Here is a 17,287-nt window from a genome sequence, read left to right on the forward strand (position 1 = left end):
ACACCTGGTGTTCATAAGGGTCATTTGCATATATCCCATGTGCCTCTGATTCAAGAGGTTTGTGAGGTCACTCATTGGAATTTCCAGCTCGGCTGGAGTTTTCATTTAGTTTTTACTGATTGTTTTTTCTGTGTGACCTTCCCACTCATCATTTTATTTCTTTCTATACCAGTCAAGAGTTTAAATCAATGTAATTAATCGCTAGGCAAAAATCCTCATTTACACTATCCATATTTTGGAGCTGAGAAATGAGATGATCTTTAGTTTAAAGGTTGGCTACACCTTCACACCACTGAAGCTCAACCCAGTGAATTTAGTGGCCAGAGTTAAAACTAGCACATCTTAGAGTCATAGAATCTACAAGGCAAATGAACCATGTGTCCATTTACACCTTGCCAATACCCATTCTTAGGCTTTACCTCCTTTATCAAGCAATTATAGGCTGGTCATATCAGTTGTCTAATTCCTCCTTAAATGAAGACAGTGTGTATTCCTCCTTAAATGAAGACAGTGTGTCACATAGTTTGATCTGGAGAGGAAGTTTAATCAATTGAAGTGGAAGCATTGTATGTTACATCTGTCTCTCCTCTGTGTGTTGTTTATTTGCTAAAGCCGGTTCAGATCTTTGGACCTCTAGACTGTTTGATTTGTGGAGAAAAATGAGATATTGGACTACCAGATTCCTAATAGCATGGGAAGCAAAGCACAGATCTCCCCAAAAATATCTACAGCACACTGAATACAGGAACATGGCCTCCAGCCTCTCTGCTGGTAGCTCAGGTCCTTTAAGCCCATGATCATTTTTTTCAGGAAGTCATTAGGTCTCTCTAACTGCTCAATAGATACATCCTAAAGGGGAGATTGAATTTGATGATTGGCCTGATCACTGCAAAATATGGAGGGGGGGGGACTTTTTGGATTTAGAGGAGATACCCTTTACAACCAGCTGTGGCAGACAGAAGGATTTCCTGACCACTGTTACAACATGATAATCAGTGAAGAGGGAGTTATCTACCCTCCTCAAAGATTTCTTACAACATCTTCATTTTGGAATGGGGTGCTTCCTGTATGATAAGCTGGGTGCAGGGTTTGTTTGCCAAATGCAACAATATTGCATCTTACTGTGACTATTTAAGCCACCTGACTTCAGGAAATCATACCACCACCCTTACAAATGTGCAAAACTAACATTTTGTTTGCAGTAAGGCAATACAGATTTTTTTTGTAGAAGTATTAGCCCACATGTTAAATTTTGTGAAAATCTTCACAATTAACAGTATATTGCCTGATTAGATTTAACTGCAATTGTATTGTATCTCATATGTCAAACATCCTATAACAGAAAAGCATTTTGTTGCACCCAGCAAATGCAATGTTTTAGATAAGTAAGTTTCTTTATAGTCCTTTGTAACTATCTGGGAAAATCTGTTTCTGTTAAAAGTAATTTTCAGGTGAAAAAAAAAATGTGGCCTAATGGTTAAGATGTTTGCCTTACAAACACAAGGTGCAGGGTTTGAGCCTCACAAGGGATAATTAGCTAGGCTTAAAATGGCTCTCAAGGGCAGTTAGCCTAGTACTAATCTATGAACCTAGTTAAATTGTCATGTTCTGCTGTGTGTGAAAACACAATACCATCAAAATCTCATTATGAGTAAGGCTTTAGGGATGAAGAATGTCTGTTAGCTCATACCCTTTCATTGCTTACAGTTACTCTAGGACTTTCTTTACAGTTATCATAAGACCCTTAATGATTTTAATAAAATATAGCTTTGTTCTGCCTTCATGTTTTACCAAAATGAGCTGTCCTTTTTGGAAGTTGCAGTTCTTTGCCTGTCTATTGGAATTGTGCAGTTTTGTGTCATTTCTCTTTTACCAGCACCTCAAATGATTAAGTATTGATTTATCTATCTCTATGGCACAGAGGGATAATGCCCTAATTATGGTCCAGATGACCCATGTTCGATTAGCAGTACAGGACTTGTTGGGACCAGGCAGGGCAAGTCAAGAGTGACCAGCCGATGATGGCTTGACCATCCTGGGTATGGGGGTTATCTAGGCTCACTGTAATAGAAGTATTAAGAGCCTCAGGAGCTCCATGCTGTAGGAGGTATACCTATTGATCAGCAGATTGTACATATGGAAAAGCACACATGCATCTCCCAAAGGCAGCCACTGCAGAGCACACAAGACTGCTGAAGGGTGGTGGGGATTAGAGCATACTCCCCAAAAGCATTATGATGCTGCACCAGTGAACTGAGACTTGTTGAGACCGAAGAAGGCAAAAGAGGGACCAGTAGAGAAGGTAAACAATCAGAGAAACAGGTGGCAGATGATGCCCAACTTTGAAAAGGTAGAGAAGAAAGGAAGAAAAAAGATAAAGATTAAGTATTAATTGAACTGACCTAATTATTAAAGTATACTCTCACTAAAATCATAAAAGGAAAGCACTGACAACAGCTCATACCTCTCAACCTCTTACCACAAGAAATCTGGACAAAGGCTAAAATAATGCAGGTATAAAGACTCAGAAATAGGGACAGATTTTAAATATTGCTCTTATAAACATAGAAAGTTTCTAGAATAACAGTTTTTCTATTAGTATGCATTTTCTGAAAGATACAAAGTCTGAACCTCAACTGTATGTCATTATTTAGTGACTTCAGTCCTCAGTGATTTGCCAGAAATCCACAGATTTTATGAAGAACAGACCAAATGTATGAGGCAAAAATCTGTTCATTCTGTGAAAATCTGGACAGTTGAGAGGTATCCAGCAGCTGAGTGCTATAAACATACTGTACAAACATCATATGCGCCAGAAGATGCTTGTACAGTACTTCATACCTAATCACCAGACACAAGGTCAATAAACACAAATGAGAAAAAAAGAAACTAACAACAGCATACATTACACCCAACCCTATGGCATTCAGGGATGAAGTCCTGATTACAACCCAGATGAACCATGTTTGAGCAGTGGCAGGGGAATCTGTGGGACTGGTTGGGGGATGATTACCAAGTGTAGCCATTGCCAGCTTGCTCATCCTCTGGGGGAGAGACAAAGCTACTCTGCCAGCACTGGTGACACCTAGAGGTGGTTAAGTGTATTACCTGCCTATAGAGGCCATATTGACTTATGATACATTTGGCAGAGACTTCCATGCTGAGGTGGGAGATAGTGGGTATGTATGGGAGCATGCACATCTCTTCCCCTGGCCAGGGAGCTATGACAAGTCTGCAGACAGCCTAGGGATAGGCCACTCTTAGGACCCAGCAAGTTGACATGCTCCCTACCATCTGACAAATACTGCTGAGGGAATTGATGAGCTGATAGGACTTCCTGGACAGGAATGAAAGCACCACAGAGCTCTCCCCTAGCCAGGGAATGCTCATCTCCCACCCACCATGGAACTAACTGACCTACAGAAAGTACATTAGCTGCCAGAAGGAGAAGCCGCAAGGAGAAGATAGAATGATTAAACTTTATAGACAGGGTGCTTAAATATAATTGTATACATTCCAGTTCTTTAGACTGCACTGCATATATGAAGTACATGGCCAGACATTTGCACATTACATGTTACTGCATATCACAGCACCACAGCACTAAAACTGGAGGAAAAAAAAAAAGAAATAAGAAACCCTGCAAGCATGTATTTGTGTTATCTAAAAAGTGATGCATTTTTTATATCAGATAATGCCATTGTACAATAGCATTATATTATGTTTTGTGTAAGTAATGTAGGTTTACCTCTTTCTGGTTTTGTTTTGTCACAACAGCAAAGCATTATTTGCATCAAAACATGAAATATTGTTCAAGTGATCAATGCAATACATGCTGCCTCATAAACCTCATATATAATGCATGTACATATTAATAATTAAAAAGGAGATTATAGCACATTGTGTGTGTGGAATTAAAAACTAACGAGCTAGCTCTGATGATTTGCATGTCATCTGATGCACATTTGTTCTAGAAAGGTCTTAGTTTAAGCATGTACTTCAGTGAAACTATACCACAGCCTGTGTGCCTCTGTGTTATTTATTAAGCCTACAGGCATGACACCTGCAATAGCTATCTGTAGCTGCTATCCCACTTGATAGCTTTAACAAATGAATGGAGCAGCTGTTGGACATCAGTAACTAAAATGCTGTTTAAAGTGTCCACTTTAGTCATGTGTACATGCAGTTGCACACTTCAAAGTTAATATCTATTTTAATTAGTTATGATTTTATTCAGATATGTCTTGCTCTTTATAAATGACATTTCCATGATAAGCATCTTACTTCCATTCAGCTTTCGTATTTCATAACTCCTTCTATATGATATTTATTAATCTAGTGCTGCTATTCATAGTGATTTGTGTGCAGTGAGGCAGGGCTGGTACGCAGTGTACTTATGTACCAGTCATGAATGATTCATAAAGAAATGTATACAACAGGACAAGACTCATTGTATGAACACTGTGCTATATGCATGGAGTACATATACAAACTACTCCTCCCAATTGTGTGAGATTCAACAAGCCAACATCACTGAAGTACGGTCTGGTTCCAATGGGATAACCTAAGAAATAGTAACCACATACTACACAATGGTGCTACACTTGTCAGTGCAGTGATCCCCCTTCCATGCTAATGTGCTGCTTAGCATACAGCGCTATCAAAAGCAAAAAAAAAAATCTCCATTGCATGGCAGTAGTCAAACCTAATAACTGATTTCTTTATATATCACAGCTCTGCATAACAACACATCACAGGAACTGTACATAGGTATTCTTTACTGTACTGTAATGCACTGGTGTGCAATACATAACAGTACAGCAGCTGTTGGGCTGTTAGTGGGGCATGGCTGAACTGGCCAGAGAACTGCATTGCTCAACATTGTGTACAATGTGGACTTGTGTAAAGTTAATAGACAAAAGAAGAATGTCATAGTGTTACCCCACCTGCAATAGAGAACACGGTCCATGCCAATGAACTGCAATCTAGAGCAGCAGAGTATGAGATCTTGTGAGCACTAGGCTTGTTCACCTCTTTGTGCTATGTCTATGAATACCAGGTCCAAACTTTTACAACTGGATTTGTGATTGTTGTCATACCTTCTAGAACATTGCTGTAAAGCATACATTTAGGATCGGTGTACTTACTAGGACCTAGAATGCAGAAATAAAAAAAAAATTAACTAATAAAAAATATGAAGACTTGTATGCTGATGACTCTTCCTCACTGACTGCATTATATTTTGAGTTAAACTATGGCTTGAAGACCACTCCACAGGTGTTGAATGAAACTGACAAAGGAAAGGGAATATTAACAACTAAATGCTGAACAAAAGGCATGAGCCATGGTCTCCGGCTTGCTGTAATAATGGTCTTACCTTTCTTTTCTTTCAGAAGTTCAGGCCTGATGATGGCCAAAGTTCTTTCAGTCTTTTCTTCCTGCTTCATTGTTTCATTTCCTGATGAACTTTGAAAGTTGGGGAAGAAGAACGCAAGTTCCTTACTGGCCTGGTCCATATTGTCACTGCCATGAACTGCATTGAACATGGTTTCAGTGCCGTACTGTGCTCGAAGGCTGCAAGTAACAAGAGAAGTCATTCTATAACTTTCCACATATTTGGAGACAGCATTTATTTTGGATTTGAGTTTGTGTTTGTTTTATTAGATTTTTTCCACTGAAGGCTGATAAAAAGGACAACTGCCATAAATATATATTTTTGAAGTCCAAATGTAACAATGCATAAATTCTGTAGACAACAACTATGATGGACTTAAAATGATTTAGCAGCTGTAAAAAATGAGTTGGCAGATCCATAATGACTGACCTTCACAGAATCCTATAATATATTGTGTACAACCCTTAGTGTTAACAATATTAAAATAAGGAAGGGAAGGTGATAAGCCCCATGTGTGTGCTGGGGAGGGGTGGGGCGAGTTGCCTACCATAAACAAAACCAGTGTATCATCCACCTAGGTACTAGACAAGTTGATGACCTTCTGTCTATCCTAGAGCCAGGACATGGCCAAAAGGGGGCCTAGGCAGGGTAATGCACTGAGCTGTCCCAACCACAGCAATATCCTGTTTCCTGGCTGTCTCTCCCTAATTACCATAAAACACTGTTCAGGCCTTTCAATGCACATACTATTTTTGTTTTTCATTACTTTTATAACAATCACAGAGATTTGGATTTAATTTAAAACTTTTATTTCAAAATTTAGACCTCACTGACAGCCATTTGCTAAACAAAACAAAATGTTCTCAGTATGAAAACAGACTTAGCATGAACAACAGTAAACATCTCTTCCCTTGAAACTTGCATTAATTGAAAGTTCATCTCGCAAGCTATTAAACTATGAGAGACTTGCTGGCATTCATAGTCAGGTGGCATATAATGAAGCTCTAATTAGCTGCTATATGCAGGGATTCAAAAACTTTTGTTAGCAGCCTTGAACATCTCAGTGGATACAAGTGCCCATTTTCAAATGCAGTCCAGGAGCACTATCTGGAGAAATGACTTGGATGGAGTCATACAGAAGACAAACAAAGGCTGAGGGAATCAAACCCTGCACTTCAGGAAGCAGCTCATTAACAGCTAATAACCTTACTCATACGCATTAAGTGTGAGACAAACTTTGTTTTAACCCAAGACAATGCATTTCATATCCATGTGTCTGGAAAAAAAGCAGGCTAAATTAAAAATATATTCATAATTAAAACATTAACATGAAACTACTGGACTTCATGCTGTCCATTTTATTCACAATGAAATAATAAACACACTGTCAATAGTCAAGAAAAAATGAAACCAAAGATCTTTCCTAAAGAACATAGCTCATAAGCTGATGCTTCTGTTTGCCACAACAGATTCCTTACTTTACACCATAACTACTCTGGGTTGGAGAAACAAAGTATTTATACACATCTGGAGTACTAGCACATACACATGCATATAAACACACAGCTATGGCAATCAATTACAGCCCCTTTCCCGACTTTGTATGCCTCAGATATTTGGTTGTGATCAAATGAATGAAGAAATATATAAATAATGACCTAGATAATATTTTTCAGCTCACTGCTGTGAGAAGTATACAGTGCAACAAACGACACCACCTTGTGCCCTCAAAACCTCCTACCTAAAAATAAGAGACAAAGACCCAAAATCAGGAGCAGATTTTAAACCTTTACATATTTTGCATTAGCAAGCATTTTCTGAAGGATATGGAGTCTGAGACTTACATGATTGTCATTATTCAGTGACTACAGTCCACAACACCTTAGCAGAAAACTACAAATTTTACAAGGAACAGACCACATGTAGGAAGCAAAATCATGGATAATTAAGAACTCTGCCCTCTTTGTGCATGTGTGTGCACACTCACATATACACAGATGTGATAATCAGTTACAACCACTTGTATATGACATGCACCTAAGATATCTGTATGAGCTCAAGTGAATGAATAAACACATATATAATGGCCCAGAGAAGTATCTCAGCTCATTTATGTCAAAACTATACAGTGCAAAAACAATGGCCCAGAAGTGCCTATAAGCTTACTGATGTCAGAACCATACAGCGCAAGCTATTGAATTCCTGCCTGTCCTCTCAACTTCTTAGCCTAAGAATCAGAGTCAAGGGCCCAAAATCAGGAACAGCTTTTAAATATTTCTATAGTATACTTAGAAAGTTGTTACAATTGTGATGATAGGAGGTACTACCAGCCATGCCAGGAGAAATGGGGCAGTGGATGTGTAACATATGTCAGCACAGCTAACTGGAATTTTGTAAATAATTATATGTCATTTGTATATTAAACTGATTTGTACAGATGCTTGTGCTGAAAATGTATTTGTGAGGTTTGTTTGTGTTAAAATGTATCAACAGTGTGCCCTGCTGGAAGGAAAGGAAATGTACATGTATTATTGTAACTGAATTAAATGTATATGTTTTAACAGAGGAATGGAAGAGAACAGGTTATTATCAAACTTTAAAATGTATCTGAAAAGATGGGTTAAGCCATAAAGATGTTATCCCACCGTTTTGAATGGAGACAGAGACAATGTCTGTGCTAGATAATAGGTTGTAGCTCCTGTAGCAAGAGTGGAATGGTTTTATTGTTTTATGGATTCCAGATGATTTAATAAAACTTAGCTAAAGGTCTAGTGTGTATCGCAGTACATAGTTGCTAAACCCCAGCAGCTTCTAGTGATGGGGGATAGTGCAGGAAACAGTCAGATGACCAGATGTGTGAGATGTCATTCTGTAAGCCAGGAATAATATTTAAATATTAGTAGGAGATTGCTCTCAGCATTCCATATTCTGTCTTGTATCTGACAAATTATCTTGCCTTGCTCTATTCAGTAAGTAGGAACATTCTTTAGATTAGTCAGGAAAATACAGTGAGGATAGTTAAGCATTGTTTTTTCTGTAACTTTGTGACTCTTTCTGGCTGTGTTATTTTTAATATTTCTTGTGGCTAAAACTCTGGTGTTTACTGTAAATAGATATTTAGTAGTTTCATGTGGTTTTATTATTTATTATTAAATATATTTAAACTTCTCATTGTGGCTGGTCCTTTTTAGAAAATGCTTAAGCTTTGAGAGTATTTGCATATATTTATTTGGTGATAACTCCTGAAAGCCTGGCTGTTTGGTCAGCATTACCATTGGCACTAGTATTAATTTCACTCGGTGTAATTGGATACCCTTTTAAGAGCCTTATAGTAACTGACTGGTGGCAGTGAAACTACCTTATAGTCTGGACAGAAGGTGGCATAGCTAGTAAATCTGTGCCAGCCTTTCCCAGGTGTGCGTGTGTGAAAATTAAATCTCAAAGAGTGTGTGCTGTATGTCAGCTACTTGGAGCATGGACATGAAGCATTGGTTTCACAGAGAGGGTGCTGGAGAATTTGGTTTGGACACTCTGCTGAGGACCTAACCCTACAGCTGTGATAGTGGGAAGTCTTAATGGAGACCTGGAGGGAGACAGAGACACCCAGACTCCAGGCTGAGTGTGCTCTCTGTGTGCTCTTAAGGGGGAAATTGTGCTAGATGCAGAGAGGTCTGCATTTGGAAATACTGAGTGTATCCATTTGTATTCCAAGTGAACGTCCCTCTCCAGGGTGAGGATTCAGGCTCCTTGATTACTGGCCCAGAGTGGGAACGTCACAAGAATAACAAGCATTTTCTGAAGGATACAAAGTCTAAAACTCACATCCCTCAGTGATTGCAATCCTCAAAAATTTTCCAGAAAAACACACATTTTACTAGGAGCAGATCAAAATACCTCTCAATGTCTTTGCTCAAGAATTCTGGACTAAGCCAAAAATAATGGGAGGACAAAAGACCCAAAAGGGATACATTTTAAATATTATTTTTTATTTATGTGTTAACAAGGTAAAACAGTGGACAAAGGGTCTCTATTCAGGTGCATCCCAAAAGATCTCTGGCTAGCACCAGCCCCTAGACAGCTACCTTGATCACCTTGTGCTGAATCTTGCCATGGCCTACCCCCACTTTTGTCAGCTACATCAATACATAGCTACTTTACCTTTAGACCTTCTCATAACTCTCTTTTTTGTTATTGTCCTCATGTATACTTTCCCTTGGTACAGTGTTCTTTACCCAGATTATGCAGATGAGTAGTCACTTAAATAGGTAAGCTGTTGTAATGTGAATGCACAAAGTGTGGTGTATTTTACTGACTTTTGTCTGTGTTAGATTTGCTGATGGATCTTTATTAATGACAAAATCTCACAGAAATTGTGTGCAAAGTACTTTTACTTAAGAATGTAATATTACATTTAACCTTGTGTAGTTCCAGATTAACATAAACCCTTTGTGAGGAGTTAATAAGTTATTGATGTTTAGCACAGCACTTTAATGCTCATTTGTCATTAGAAATGGAAAACAGAGTGCATTATTTAATTTCCAATGGCTACAGGAAACATTTTGAAAAATACTAGTGCATGAAACAATTTTAGTCTCACTTGGATGAACTCAAAAACTCTGTCACACAGACCTCAGAGACGGAAGCAGTGCTTTTGTGTGTGTGTGTGTGTGTGTGTGTGTGTGTGTGTGTGTGTGTGTGTGTGTGTGTGTGTGTGTGTTTGTGTGTGAACTTGTCAGCTTAAAACAGTGGGTTATGATCTGTTTAAAAATGGAGACACTTTCAGAATAACGTACTACAAACTTGGTTCATTATAGGAAAAGAAAAACACTCAATAGAGGGTCAAGACATCATCTAGTATTGCAGTTAAGGAAAATAAACGTTTATAATTTATTACACTGTCTTAGCATATTGCTGAAACAGCTTACTCTAGTAATTAACATGGCTGCAGAGTATTGTATATCCTGTCTGACTGGCTCTTGTTATTTAAGTTAAACTCTTTACTAATAACCATTTTATTGTATCTTCAAGGCAGCTTCATAAATTCTATTGAAATTTCCAGGGACTGTTGCTGCAATAATTACATACAAGGGCCCTTTAGATTGTACTCCTTGCTCAAAGACAAAGAAACAGTTGTATCTTGAAGTTTTAAAAACATATTTTTTTTATGTAATTTAATTTAATTCAATTTAATTTTATGCAGCAAAACATAAAAAGAAAAATGCCAGTTTTATACAGAAATGCATATTCTTTAAGTCTAAAGTCCCAAAACAATGCTATATATTTATATAATGTTACATTTTGTCAATTTCAGAATGTCATTCTCTCTGTATTGCCTTAAGATATTCTAAGAAAATTTGTAGGGCAAGATACCTGGATGATCAGCCTTAAAATGCTTACTGTGTGAACTAATAGACATTACAGAAAGTAGATAACAGAATCTCAGATATGTCCCTGTATCTCAGAACATTTTATTTTATTTTATTTATTTATTTTACATTTGTTGACCGGGATAGTCTGACTGGATGCATGTCCATTTTCAACGGAGGCCCGGTGAGAAAAGCTCCAAGGGTAAGCAGATACAGCATTACATAATACCAGCATTACATATTACAAACAGACTATTTACAGAGATTACATAAGTAAGCAAGTTAAACAAGTTCCACAGGTTACAGTTAATCCTGAGCGCAAGTCAGGATTAAATTAAATTACACAGTAAACTGGTTAGCAGATTTTTACACATTCTAGAGAGAGTTAGCCAGGCTTGATACATTGACATAGCCAGTTAAGTGACAAATGTTGTTTGAGTCTAGTTTTAAATTGACCTAAGGTGGAAAGTAAGGTAATATCATCTGGAAGAGAGTTCCAGGATCTACTTACAGAGTTTGCAAAGAGAGAATCACCGGCTGTGTTATTCATTTTGCTAGTCTGAATTAGTAGTTTGTTAGAGGATCTAAGTGGTCTAGGATTGTTATAAGGGGTGATAATATTTTTAAGTGCAGGAGTATTGTCTGGATTATAGAGGATTTTATAGGCCATAATCAATTGGTTATACTGGATTAGGCTGGGTAGTTCAAGCCACCCAAGCTGATTTAGATTGATGCAATGATGTGTCCTAAAAGGCAGCCCAGTGGCAAACCTGGCAATGTGGTTGTAGCAAATTGAGAGTTTGTTAAGGACAGTCTTAAATTTGAGAGTAGAGGGGATGCATACAGAAGGGTTGAAAGAAGGTGAGAGCGAGCTATGGCAATTTTAGCTGGAGGGATTAGGAAGGCTTTTATTCTGTAAAGTGACCTTAGTTTTTTATTGATGGTTTTGATAGTTTGGTTAACATATAGGTCAAATTTTAGATTATTGTCTATGATGACACCTAATAGTTTCGTAGAGGGGTCAGGGGAGATTATTGTGCCATCATTTGATTTTACGGTAAAGGTGAAAGCGGTAGATCTACGTGTTGGTGAAAATAACAGCATTTTAGTTTTTTGGAGATTTAGGATCAGACAATGTTCAGAAAGCCAGTTTTCTATTGTATTAAAGGTGGTCTGGGTAGCTGACCATAACTCTACTGGAGATGTGGCTGAGCAAATCAGAGTAGAGTCATCAGCATATTGGATACAGCTGACTTTTGGGATGACAGTATAAAGGTCGTTAATGAAGATGGAGAACAGCAAGGGCCCTAGTATAGAGCCTTGTGGTACTCCAAGGGTGTTAGGTAGAAGGTTAGAGAGTTTGTTCTGCCAGAGGACAGCCTACTGTCGACCATTCAGGTAGGACTGAAACCATTGAAGGGCTCTAGTATCTAGACAGAATGTTTGCAGGGTGTGGATTAAAAGTTGGTGATCAACTATATCGAATGCCTTGGAAAGATCCAAGAAGAGGGCTGAGGATATATAATTATTGTTGCGATTATGGTTTATGGTGTTGGTAAAGGCTAGGAGGGCTGAAGTAGTGTTGTGATGAGGATGGAAGCCATGCTGAGTGTCTGCCATAAGGTGATTCTGGATTAGGTGGTGCATGAGTTGTCTATGAATACATTTTTCCATAATCTTTGCAAGTGGAGAGAGTATAGCTATTGGCCTATAATTGGAGAATTCAGTAGAGCTGCCTCCTTTGTGAAGTGGGATTACATAGGATATTTTCCAGATGGTGGGAATTTTAGCTTCTACTATGGTTCGATTGATTAGTATTGAGACGGGGTAAGCAATAGCATCAGCTGATTTTTGTAGGTACTCGGCAGGGAGTTGATCAGCAGAAAGTGTAGTGGGTTTTAATTTTTTGATCAAGGTACGGATAAGTGAAGTGGCGACTGGTTGGAAGCTGAACGTGAGTAGGTTTCTAGGGTTGCATGCATTTTACTATAAAATTTTAAAATGGACAATTTATTTTTTCTGAAGAAAGGCATTATTTTGGTCCTGTTTTTTTCAATCCCAATGGAAACTCAGCATAATGAAACATGCCATCCTATTACTGTGAAATGCCTGTGAAACCTACTGTATGGCACCCGAGTATGAAATGAAACATGACAGTCCCCCTTTTGAGACTTCTTAACAAAACTTTAATAACAAGATACATAAATAAAAATGTATCTGAGATAGTCATTCTACCTTTAAGAATTTCAGTTCAGCTCAGTGTTGAATTTAAATACAGTATATTCACCTTCTCAGCAGATGGAATTTTGGTCAAGCCAAGTTTGCATTCAGAAAAAAATGTTGATTTATCTGGTAAGATTTATAGAATGTTTACTTCAGATATAATGAAAACTCAGTAAAGCTACATTTTGAACATTTGCTGCATTTCTTGCCATGAACATAAATCACTTCCACCTTCACTGGAAACTGAGTACAATGCAACTTGCTGGAGCATGATAGTCAAATGCCTTTGAAACCCTACATATGGTATCTTTCTATAGAAGGTGATATGTCAAGTCTTCTTTTGAGTCATCCTAACAAATTAAACTCAGATACTCGGGTGCAAAAGGTACCAAAGACTGACATTCTGCCATTGGGGATTTCAGTGCAGCACAATGCAGAGTTTAACTGCAGCACATACCCCCTCCCACACACACATGGGATTTTAATGTCAAGCATGCAGTCACTAAAATTCTGCTTTGCCTGATGAAATATATATGATATGTACTTTTGATGTAGAGAGAACTCAGCAAAGATGCATAATGAAAATAATTTTCTTTTCATACCCTGATCAGAAGTTGTATGCCTATCCCTAATAGAAACAATAGATAATGTGCCAAGCAAGACTGTGACAGCAGCATGACTGTGCATGTGTATGTCTAATATGCAGTATCTCTAAATTCTTTGAGATCTTTTGATAAAAGCTTCCATTGAATTATCCTTGGATACATGGGTACACAATGCACCTACGACTGCCATTCTACCTTTAAAGATTTCAGTGAAAGTCAGTCCCATATTTGACCACAGCATACTGCCAACCTCAATATGGAGTACTAGCTATAGTACAATTGTAGCAAGACAAACATAACCTGCTGTAATGAAGTATATACAATTTTCACTTCTGATGTCATACAGACTCAACAGAAATACATTCTGGATGTGTTTTGCATTTTACACCCTGAAAAGAAGAATATGCCCACCAATAATAGACAATGAGTACAATTTAACAAGCAAACTGTCACTCAGTAATTATTATCACTGATGAATCATACCTTTCTGGTTTCTCTTTTTTTGCAACTTCAACATCTGTTGGACCAATGAACTCTCTCCAAGCAGGTATGACATCATCATTTTCATCTGATTTTGAGATTATCAGTACATGGCATGGACCACTTGACATGAACTTCACCAGATCTTCAAAATTTGGCTGAAAATTAAGAAATAATATTATTGATTAATGTAGAACTCAAATTTACTATTAAAACAGTTTATTCTTGAAGGCTGGAGGACTAAACAGGTTTCTAGCAGTGTTCCCAGTAGTCAGGACTTGAGTCTATCTTAGCACTGATTTTAAAATCAGCAGAATGCCCTCAAGAGCTAGAAATAAGGGAGAAAAGATATTCACAGTGAATGAAGTCTTACAGTTAATTGCTGAAGCTGTGGGCATGGTGGACTGACAATGACACAGTCAGCCAGAGCTTTATTAGCAGACCAGGTGGTACAGGAGCAAGGTGAAGAGCGTGGAATGATGACAAACTGTCTGCTTACATCCGTTTGGTGATGGATAGGGACATATATCTCAAGTATGATATATTTCATCTTGATCACTAGTGGAGATAAAATGGATATATGTGCTTATATTGGAAGGGCAGGGTTTTCTGAGGGTTGCATCATCCAACGAAGTAACTGACTTCCTTCACACCACCCACTAGATGCCAACCTCTTGAGTACTTCTGGAGCATAGTCATGCATAGGAATGGCAAGGACTTAAGACATTTCAACTAGTAGATGCAGGAAGATGGCCCCACCACATGTAGGCTCTGGCCCTATATGGGGACTGAATAAGCATAGTTACAGTGGTGGCTCAAACTGCTGTCATGAATGAGGTTGCATAAAAGTATAACAAAAATAAACAAATCATAACATCTTACAGTTAACCACGCCTTGAAATAACATTTATCAAAATCAAAGCATCAGCATATGTTTAATCTTATTTGACAGAAGTTTATTGCAATAAGAGAGTTTATTATAGCATCTACAGTTTAAGTAGCCAGGGGATTATTAAATGCATATGTTAGGTGGGTTATGTAAATATCCATTAAATCAAAATACTTGAAGGTTAGTTAGTTCTGTATTAACCCACAAGCTGTTGTGCTCTTTTCAAACAGGAAAAAATACTTTTTTCAGTCTAAAATTGTGCTGCCAGTTTTAGCAAATGCAGAAAAGATGTCAAATTAAAATCTATTTAACACTGACAAGTAATACAACTTCTGTAGCAACCCCATGAACAGCCACCACCATCTATAGAGTTTACACAAACCAACACTTCATTAAAAAATGCTAACCTCTGTATTATACTATTTTTAGAATAATGGAAAAACAATCCACAGAAGTCTTCACTACATGCTACTTATCTCTAATTTTGACTCACTTTGCCCCATCCCTTATAAAATGATTCATTTTCTGAAAAAAAAAAAAAAAAAGATCAACAACTACAAGCATCTTATGCTTCAGAAAATGCTTGTTAATACAACACAAATACAGTGTTAATATTAACAGGTACAGATTCTATGGATTTTCTTACTGAAAGAAAAATCATATTAATATATAAACAATATAATTATTATAATTAATACATGAATTCTTATGGAATTTCTTTTAATTTGTTATGGATTATTTCAGGTATAAGTACCTAGAATGTTCTTGTCTGGGTGACTTGCCCCTGAATTTGTTTTCTTTGTCCTCACTCTTTGAGATAGGAGGTTGGCAGCTATGTTACCAGGAATATGACATTATGGTTAAAATATATAATGTCAGGAAGATCCATTCAGTTGTTATATCTTCTCATAACAGTGTACATTCTAAACATTCTGTATCAGTATTATTAAAATACCATCACTGCCATTTTTCATACTCTTGCCGAGATGTTTTATTATTGTTCTCTACCACTCAACAATACTCCAGCATTATGGAGCCATGGTTTAGAAAAGGGCTCTAATTTTTTTCCTGGATTACTGTAGTAAAGTAATGATACGATAGTTATGCTGCCAGTTTAATCATTGGTTTACTTCTATTGTACAGTGCTTCTTTTTTCCTGCCTTTTAGTTAGCATGTGTGCTGAATTCGTGAAGGACAGCAGCATATGGTCACTGTTGCAAAAACATCAAGATAAAGATGCAATATATTAAATAATTCACCAAACCTACACTGTATATCGTAGCATTGCTTTCTACAATTAAGTATATAAGCATAATGGTTAGCAAACAAATGTTCATTCCAGGCCTGATTAGCTGTGATACAACTAAACTAAAATGTTTTTCTGGTTGCTGTCAGGTTGCTAGGTTTGGGATTCTGCTGCATACCTATTGTGCCATTCTTATGTGACATTTGCTCAAAATAGCATTTAATAACATTTTTGTAAGTTATATTTCATTGCCTAGGAGTACACAATACCAGAAATATGACAGCTTTCATAAATTGCTTGCAAAGTATAGAGTCTCTCCTATTTTGTAAGTGCTCTGCTTAAAGTTAAAAATAAAAGACATCTCACACATTAATCATAGGTTCATAGGTAAGTACTAGGTTATCTGCCCGAGGGCATCTATAAGCCTATCCAGAATGTGTTGGCTTTCGTTGCCCCCTTAGATTAGTTCCCTGTGCCTCTTTCCAGCAGAACCATTAGTTCCCTATGCCTCTGTCCAGCAGACCCACTGCAGTGATCCCTGGGGTAAATTTTCTATTTCCCATCCACTCGTCAAGGTTTCTCTTGAAGAGTGTTAATGAGGTGCTCTGCCTAATGTAGATTGGAATCCTGTTCCAAAGCATGGGGAGTCTCTGGGACAGGAATCTATCTCTCCAGCATATGCTATTTATAATTGTGGTGAGGTTTAGATCCCTAGAGCGTGTGGCTCTCGGGGATTTGTTTTTTTTTTAGGTGGAGCATGTCCATCAATTCTGGGTTGGACATGACCTTGTATGTCAGGCAGAGATCACCTCTGAGTAAGCGGTATGCAACCGAGTACAGCTGGAGTTTCTTCAGTCGGGCTGCATATGGCATCTGTTTGAGGCTAGTAATCCTCCTGGTGAGGTACTTCTGTGGTCTTTCCAGCTGTTGCAGGTGTCTTGTAAGGTGCATCCCAAATGGGGCGTTGTACTCTATGATGGGTCTGATGAGTGATGAGTAGAGGGGCACAATAACCTCTTTTGTTCTAGATGTGAACCCTTTTGTGATTAGGTGGGCAACATAGCAGGATTTTCTAACCACCTT

At 37.8% G+C, this 17,287-nt stretch overlaps 1 protein-coding gene across 1 annotated transcript in view; it reads right to left on the bottom strand.

Moving 5' to 3' along the window:
* The window catches only part of LOC122805622 (thioredoxin domain-containing protein 6-like), a 563,041-nt gene that overhangs the window by 235,892 nt on the left and 309,862 nt on the right, over positions 1–17,287 (bottom strand). The window contains exons 10-11 of the mRNA XM_044075878.1: positions 14,073–14,227; positions 5,378–5,574 (exon numbers count right to left, since the gene is read on the bottom strand). Coding sequence (XP_043931813.1) covers positions 5,378–5,574; positions 14,073–14,227 — 352 coding nt within the window. The remainder of the gene's footprint in view (positions 1–5,377; positions 5,575–14,072; positions 14,228–17,287) is intronic.

Source organism: Protopterus annectens, chromosome 6.part1 (genome assembly GCF_019279795.1).
Source record: "Protopterus annectens isolate FY-2018-M chromosome 6.part1, PAN1.0, whole genome shotgun sequence".
NCBI lineage: Eukaryota > Metazoa > Chordata > Ceratodontiformes > Protopteridae > Protopterus > Protopterus annectens.